This window comes from Cygnus olor, chromosome Z (assembly GCF_009769625.2).
Source record: "Cygnus olor isolate bCygOlo1 chromosome Z, bCygOlo1.pri.v2, whole genome shotgun sequence".
Classification (NCBI taxonomy): Eukaryota; Metazoa; Chordata; class Aves; order Anseriformes; family Anatidae; genus Cygnus; species Cygnus olor.
In genome coordinates, this window is record NC_049198.1 from 54372259 (window position 1) to 54381000 (window position 8742).

Below are 8742 nucleotides of genomic sequence, written 5' to 3' on the forward strand. Positions count from 1 at the left end.
CACTTTTTGTCTAAATATGTTGATCTCATGCATATGAGAAAGTTTTTGTTTCATGTGTTCAGTGATGGTCTTAAAATAGCCTGAATTAACACAAAGCAAGCAATCTCCACAGATCTCCAATCTCTATAGATAACATTTATTCTGTTACTGCTTTCTATTAAATCATTCTTTTATGGTGCCTAATCTTTGTATCTGTTAAGAAAATAAATGAACAAAAGAGTAAAAATAATTACAGGTGAGATCAATGTATTACTTTTCCAACTGTATATAATTTTAGTAAGTTACTTTTGTTTATGAATTAGAGGATTTCCTTATTCGGTAAAAACATATTTCAGCTACAAATTTAGTATTATTTTTAAATATTCAGACAAAAAATCTAGGTAAGATCTATTGGTTTACACAGGGAAGTACGTACTCTTCTAACATTAACACAAAAAGCAAAGACACTGTGCCAGGTGATAAGCTTCCTGCACTTGATTCTAACAACGTATGCTAAACTTCTCTATATCACAACTATCGTGTTTAGCTAGAAAAAAATTACATTCTTTTCTTATGAACTGTATTAACACTTTATTAAAATTAATCCTCAACATGATGATACACTTTCATCTTTAAAACTGACAAAATCTTGAAGCACTTGATTGTTCTAAATATAAATCAGAACATGCAGTTGTCATACCTTCACATCAGTGCCATCTGTAGGCATAAATTCCTCATAAATATAGGAGCCTGTTTTTCTCACACTGCTTTCAGGGGAATAAACACTGCTTCGGCTGCCAATCTGAAATGAATATTTTTCTATTAATAAACTCATAGGCTACTACTTGAGAAACTGTAAAAATCCTTAAAATACCATACCTCTACTAAGAAAACATTTCCTGTACCAAAGAAAGAAAGTAGACTTTGATCATTCTCAAATGCACTGACAGTGTATACTTTTATGTTTAAGAATTGGCACTTGCTGACAATCTACTGAAAGGAACATTCATTCTCTAAGTTTTCCTGAAATGTACTTCTCTGATCTGCCGCTACTCTTATGCAGGCAGGTCACAACAAAACAAGTCTATAGACCAGGAGAGAACTACTCTGAAATTCTGTTGGACATCTACAGCTTAAAAAAGAACAACAAAAGGGGGGGGGGGGGGGGAGTGGGAGGGTCTATATTTTTGCTTTCATGTTCCACGTGAATTAAGTTTGTCTTTTATACAGTCATTAAAACACAACTAAGCATAGAGTCACTTAGCAAGATGGAATTTCCGTAGTCTTAGCATACTATCCTCACCTTTCGAAAAAGCCTTTGGCTTCCACCCCCAGCAGATGTTGGATAATAAATGTAAACATTGTGGTCCTCAGCACTAACTGGCTTTTCTACAAAAGGCTTTTGGAAAATTTCCCCATTCACTTCCACATGATCTTCTCCTTCAATCAAGTTGCATTCTGAAGAAACAATGCAAACAACAGATGTAATAATACTTTCATGGAACTAAATTATTACAGATTTAGAGGTTGAAATAAAAAGACTACTATGAATCTTTGGTTCACTGATTTGTTATTGATGTACAAAGAATTAATCATCATTTGTTGAATGTCTGCTGTACCAAATCTATATTGTGTTACATTAATAATGTGTTCCAGGCTTTCTGTAGATTTCTGCATCGGACAGGAAATTGTCTCCTGCAGAACTTGAATGTGATGTATTTTTTGAAAATGTTTTTAAGACAGGGAGTAGGGCTATGTGTTGGGCTTCCATAGCAAAGTTTTGGTAGCAAGGTGAGGCTGTGGGGGTGACCTCTGCAAGAAGAGCCCAGCAGCTGGGTCGTGTTATATCAGCACCAGCTCCAGCCAGCTCCAAAAGGGATCTGCCACTGGCCAGAGCTGCATCAACGAGTAACACTGGTTGCACCTCTGTGAAAGCTGATTTAAGGAAGAAAAACTGCTGTGCGACAGCGGCTGGGAAAGAGGAGTGAGAAAATGTGAGAGAACCAGCCCTGCAGACCCTAAGGTCAGTGCAGAAGGAGAACAAGAGGTGCTTCAGGCACAGAGCAGAAGTTCCCCTGTGGCCTGTGGAGGAAGAGGATGGAGCTGGGTGGAGCAGGCTGTCCCTCTGCAGCCCATGGGTCCCACATGGAGCAGATCTCCACACTGCAGCCCCCTCGTGGAGGAGCCCCTGGTGGAGCAGGTGGATGTGGCCTGGAGGAGGCTGCGGCCCATGGAGAGCCCCCGCAGCAGCAGGCCCTGGGCCGGAGCTGCAGCCCGTGGACAGGAGCCCACGCAGGAGCAGGGGGTCTGGGGGGAGCTGCCGCCCACCCGTGGGGGACCTGTGCTGGAGCAGTTTGCTCCTGGGGGATGGATGGACCCCGTGGTACGGAGCCATGTGGGAGCAGTTCTTGAAGAGCTGCTGCCTGTGGGCAGCCCCCGCAGGCTCAGTTCAGGAAGGACGGCATCCCGTGAGAGGGACCCCACGTGGAGCAGGGGCAGGGAGTGACCGAGAAGGAGTGGTGGAGACGAAGTGCTGTAGACTGACTACAGCCCCCAGTCCCCTGTGCCACCTGGGGGGAAGAGGTAGAAGAGAGCAAATGGGAAGAAGGTGTTTTTGGTTTGCTTTTAGTTCTTAGTGCTCTGGCCTGCTCGTGATAGGCAATAAATTGTATTAATTTCCATGTCCAGAGTTTGTTTTGCCTGTGCCTGTATTTGGCGAGTGATCTCCCCATCCTTATGTCAAATCATGAGCCTTTTTTACATCATATTTTCTCTGCCTACTCTTACAAGGAGGAGTGAGAGAACAGCATGGTGGATCTTGGCTGCACATCAGCATGAAAACACAACATGCTGCTTGTCTCTTTCTGCAGTGACCTTCTTTGAAACATCAGAGGTAGGGTAGTTGGACAGTGAACGCTGTGTGGTATCAAATGCAATACTACTTTTAATAGGCTAAGAATTGGCTCAGTGTCTGACTGAAGCACCTTTCACAGATGACTAAGATCTCTGGAATGAGGGTTTGGGAATCCTTCCACTGCTGGTTGTCTGCATGCAGCAGCCTTGACTATTGCAGCACAAGTCCTTTTCCCCCACGATTAAGGAGAGATTTTTCACCAAAATTTCTCTACCCCTTAAAAGTTACACCATGGGAATGCCTCAATTATCTCTATTGTTTATTTGTTAAGTTTATGTCTTGACCTGTCATTGTAATCTCTATTTTTGCTGAAAGTTTTCCTTTTAGGAGAAAAAGCTCTTACATTTGTTTTCAAGTGCAGAAAAAAAAAAATCATTGCAATTGATATTCTGAGGAGATTATCCGCAGATCTGTCTGGACTACATCCCTTTTATATGGTTGCTAGTACTTAGTATGGATTCATCAATGGAAATTCCTGACTTAGCATTCTGATCTCCTTGTACGATAAGGGATCTCCTTCTGTGATAAGGTGACCTGCTTGGTAGATGAATGGAAGGCAGGAGATGTAATCTTTCATCCCTCACAGCATCCTTCTGGACAAGTTGTTCACATGATGCTGGCTGATGAACTGGCTCAGTGGTAGAGCTCAGGAGATTGTAGTGAATGGAGCTACACCTGGCTGACTGCAGGTCACCAGAGGTGTTCTCTATGGCTCAGTTTTAGGGCCTGTCCTATTTAACATTTTTATCAATGACACAGATGCAGGAGTAGAACGTATCCTCAGCAAGTTTTCTGATGACATGAAACTGGGAGATTCTATTAAGTCCCTGGAGAGATGGGAGGCCTTGCAGAGGGATCTACATAGATGGGAGCTCTGCACGATTAGCAAAGGCATGGAGGTTCAACAAAGGAACATGCTGGGTTACACACAGGTACAGACTGGGCGACAAGTGGCTGGAGAGCAGCTCAGCAGAAAGGAACCTGGGGGTGCTTGTAATGACAGGCTTAACATGGACCAGCAGCATGCTCTGGCAGCCAGGAGAGAAAACTGCATTGTGGGGTGTATTAAACACAGCATTGCCAGCAGGCTGAAAGAGGCGATGCTCCCACTACATTTAGCATTGGTGCAGCCTCACCTTGAGTACTCTGCATGGTTCTGGACTCCAAAATATGAAAAGGATGTTAAATCTTTGAAATCAACCAGAGGAGGGCAACAAAGCTGGTAAAAGGTCTGGAAGGCATGTCCAATGAGAAGAGGCTAAGGACACTTGGGTTGTCTAGTCTGGAGAAAAGGAGGCCAAGAGGTGACCTCACGGCTCTCTGCAACTTCCTGAGGAAGGGAAGTGGAGAGGAAGGTGTTGGTCACTGTTCCCTAGGAACCAAAGACAGGAGCATGGGAACAGCACAAAACTGAGCCAGGTGGTTCAGACTGGACATTATGAAAAATATATTTACGGTGAGGGTGGTCAAACACTGAAACAGGCTTTCTAGAGAGGTGGTTGATGCCCCATGTCTGTCAGTGTTCAAGAGGCATTTGGATAAGGCTGCCAATAAAATGCTTTAGCATTTGGTTAGCCTTGAAGTGGTCAGGCAGTTGGACTAGATGATCTGTTTTACTAATGAGAAGATTCAACAGCCTGAGTTGCTTCTGCCAACATTACTTTCCTGAAAACTGAAATTACTGCTCATTGTAGTAATATAAGTTCACAAATGCTGCTCTCCTTGGTGACGTATTTGTATCTCAGTGTGAGTTTGAAGGCCCTCACATTCTAGTTGGTCTATATAGGCTCTAAGAGGATTGTGAGCCCAGAATTCAGAGCCATGCTTTTCAGATGCATACTTGTACTGGTTTTGGCAGGGATGGAGCTAATATTCTTCATGGAAGCTCATATGAGGCTACGTTTTAGATTTGTGATCAAAATCAAAACAATGTTGCTAAGACATGTATGTTTGAGATACAGGCGAACAGTGCTTGCACAGTGCTAAGGCCTTTTTGGTATCTCACGCTACCCTGTCAGCAAGTAGGAGTTAACCCACAACAAACTTTAACTAAACACCAGATGAGAAACCAACCTCTGAGCCAATGAATTCTCTAGGAACTGAAATTCATCTTTCTGCTATGTATCTACTGCTCTCCAGTGGAAACAGAGTCATCAATGGTTAATATTTTTGTCATTTTTTTACCTTGTGGATTGTTTGGATCACGGTTCAAAACTGCATAACGAGGAAGCAAAATGCCTTCAGCTTTAAGAATACCATACACTTCCCTCCTAGAAGAAAAGAACAAAAGTTCCATAGTATGACAGCAAATCCTGATAGGATTTGTATTTTACAGTCCATGAGTAAGGAAGGAGGAAAATATATAATTTTTTTTCCTACAAAAACTACACGTTAGATTACACATATTATTATACAGTAATATGCATGTTCTCTACTTATGAATATAATACTTTAAGGCTCACTGACACAGTGGTACCTTTGCAGTGACTGCATCAGTATCAACAAAAGTGTCATTTGCTATACCAATTCTGTCCTCTCCTCTCAGGTAGGGTAAAAGCAATTTGGGCAGGACAACTCTCTTATTAAATGATTTTAACAGTGAAGAAGGACTGCAAAAGTTTATACATGACAGCAACTAAAGGAATCCAAAATAGCAAGTCTGCTCACTGTTCAGAGGCTCCGATGCTTATGTATTTTGTTCATTATTGTTAATATTTGCTATACATGATTGCAGTCACAAAAAAAATAATTGCTTTGAATGACCACATGATCTTTGGATACCAACAACTCCCAGAAGTTTCCACTGAACAGAAAAAAAATCCTTAAGTAAGCTACACGAATTCTACAGTTATGAAAAGCCATATGATTGCTATACATACCTCTGCTATACTTATTTTCTAGACCTTAAGCTATTTATTTGTGTAACATCTAGCAAATATATTACCCAATTACTACCTTGGTACATCTTCAGAGCTATCAATATAAAATCAGTAAAATGAAAAACACACCTAAATACATATCACAGAAAACTATTAAGACATTAATAAAACAAAATTCACTGTAATTTTATTTAGAGTACTGTACAATAAATGGGAACTGGTGCTATGCAATGCTAACAGATCCTCACTGTCTGACTGAAAAGTAATTTGTTCTTTAAAGGTAGTTAATCATTACTTACCGGTCTTGTATGTGATACTGCATATTCAAGTCATTGATTATGAACGGATTCCTGAGTTTTGCATAGGCAACTGCTTTGTCCAGTGGAAATCCTAAAATGTTTGTTTAAAGAAAAATAAATTAAAACTGTAAGACACAACACCAGTAAGCAGTTTGGAATGTTCTTTTTCAAACTTTAGATACAAACAGACATGGCTTAAGTGAGAGGATGTTCCCTCCCTCTGCTACAGATACATAACATCTGCTTAAGACAATCATAAAACTGTAACCTGATTTCAGTGTACACTGTCAAAAGTAGTGGTTATCTCCTGTTCCATCTCCACACTCCACATTCCCTCCACTTCCTTAGAGACAGAACTAAGTCTTCTATTGCTTCTGCCTGAAGATATGTTTTTTAACTTCAGTCCAGTCACTGAACAGTCCCACAAAACCCCCCTACATATTAGAGATAAACAAACACATGGCAAGAGATCCAACAGTCCCACTGGGAAAGGAGCATGACTTCACAGTTATTGGACCAAGTAAGCATTAGTTCAACGCTTACCATTTCCACTGGCTCCACAAATATTTGCCAATGGAGTAGCTATTTTAAATACCAAGTGAGACAGGACTTTCTCAAGCTATTAAAACAGTATCATTTTAAAAGCTTGTATTTTTAAAGTCAGTTGTAATACATTAAACAGGACAAAGGAATGGCTTCCTAGGACAATCCAATGAAACAAAAAGCAAGGCAGAAAAAAAGTTAATAAACACTCAAATTGGAGAAAGTATTTAGATGTCAAAATATTTCTGGTATTATTAAAAGATTTACCTTTAGAATGAAAAGAAATGAGACAGTCACATAAAGGCCAGTTTTCTACTGGCTCATTCAAAATAACATCCTCTTCAAATATTACAACAGTTATGTACTTAAACATGGAGAGGCGTTCAAGAATTTCTTTCATTGGTTTGGACTTAGATTTCTTAGCCATTGAACATATCCCAACTGCAATTTGTCTTTCTGGTGGCTGAAGAGGGGGGGAAAAACAATTATTTTAAATCTTCTCAGAATGTAATAGGTGTTTTAGCAGCATAATATCACAGTAGACATTTTCTGATAAAATTAATCTGTTAACTCTAATTCAGTTTTCAGTCAGGTAAATATCTAGCAGGCACCAAATCGCAGCATGCCACTGCACTTATGAAATATGTTTCATGAAATTAAACTGTTTAACAGCACTATACTACTTTTTGTGAGTATTGTATCAGGAGCACATACACAGAAGAAAAATTAAATCATAAATGTCTGAAATCTTGCCTATAACTTTCTGTGAAATTAACCAGCAATTAATTTTTAAACTGTATAATTTTTCAACATCTAGTAATCACAAGGCTTCTCACCTTGTTACCTAATATTAGAAGTGAATTATGCTAAGAAAAACTAATTAAACAAAATATTACTCTAGATTTCTGAGTGAAACTGTCTATGCACAAAGTAAGTTTTCTTGTGTATAGTCTATATATTTTCTTTCATGTAATGAGGCTTTAAAAATTTTATTTCCCACTAAACAGTCAATCTGCTCCTCTGTTTAAAAAGAAACAAACAAAACTGAAAAATCGCTTATTTCAAGTTACCATTCTTTTAAAAGGTAGCCAATCACATTCCCTCACTGAAATATACTGATTGCACTGAACAGCCTGAGCTACTAATTTTTCAGTACTTCTTCGCATTTCCCAGTTACTTTTAATTATGGTCAAGTGTTCTGCTAACATTTCCTTGCATGTAAATTTCCTAGGCACACTAGCAGTCAGTGAAAATTTCACATAATTCCCTAAAGTGGAATGTTGCAGAGTAAGAAGAATAACAAAATATTACCAAAAAAAAAAAGGTATGACATGGTAACTCATACACGATAACATTAGGAGTTTGTCAAAAGAAATGGTAATACAATCCAGTACAGTCTGCAAATATATTAAACTAAGCTATAACGTAAGATTAATTTAGCATGCACTTTCTATACACCAAGGTAAAGAATAAGAATAAAAACATGTTGGATCTTAATGAAAACAACAGTAAGATGAAAAAGAAATGTGATTTTCAGTTTGAACAGGCTCTTCAAAGGTAACTCTACAGCAGTTGACAACATACACAAAATAAAAACTCTCCATCTATTTTTGCTATTAGTTATACAAATAAAAATAATAGAGGCTTAGTCTATCAAGTTCTGTCCCAGAACCAAATCATGCCTGCAAAGCTTGGCTGCCCTGGTACAGCACATCTACTTCCAAATCCAAGGTAGACCTACTTTTCAAGTGTGCTGCAATTCTAAACATAACCGATAGATCATTGTCTGAATATGAACAGGTGTTTCCCATTTCAGAACACCATTTCAATATTACACTTTTCTGATTCCACATCACTTCAAAATAAAATAATGCTAGAGAACATACAGTATAGTACATACATGCCCCTACAGTACATACAGAATCATATTCTTCCTCCTCTTCTTCCCCATGGTCATAAAAGCGTTCATAATCCGTAGATCTGGCTGAATCCAATAATTCTTCTCCATCTTCTCCACCCACGAAGAATCTAGGAGGATCATTCTCTGTTGCGCTAACAGACATGATTACAAGATCTACAGAGATTTATGTAGAGACTGCAGCCACTTTGGCAGCTGAGGTACTGGGCA

The 8742-nt window shown here is 39.3% G+C and overlaps 1 protein-coding gene across 9 annotated transcripts in view; it reads right to left on the reverse strand.

Moving 5' to 3' along the window:
- The window catches only part of PPIP5K2 (diphosphoinositol pentakisphosphate kinase 2), a 42690-nt gene extending 33993 nt beyond the window's left edge, over positions 1–8697 (reverse strand). For 8 of the 9 annotated variants that reach the window (XM_040540653.1, XM_040540652.1, XM_040540651.1 and 5 more), the window contains exons 1-6: positions 8534–8697; positions 6882–7077; positions 6072–6162; positions 5078–5163; positions 1283–1437; positions 680–781 (exon numbers count right to left, since the gene is read on the reverse strand). In XM_040540653.1, the coding sequence (XP_040396587.1) occupies positions 680–781; positions 1283–1437; positions 5078–5163; positions 6072–6162; positions 6882–7077; positions 8534–8677 (774 nt within the window). In that variant the 5' untranslated portion in view covers positions 8678–8697. Of the gene's footprint in view, positions 1–679; positions 782–1282; positions 1438–5077; positions 5164–6071; positions 6163–6881; positions 7078–8514 lie in introns of all 9 variants that reach the window. The other variant, XM_040540649.1, reaches the window with a different exon arrangement.
- Positions 8698–8742: the final 45 nt, after the last annotated feature.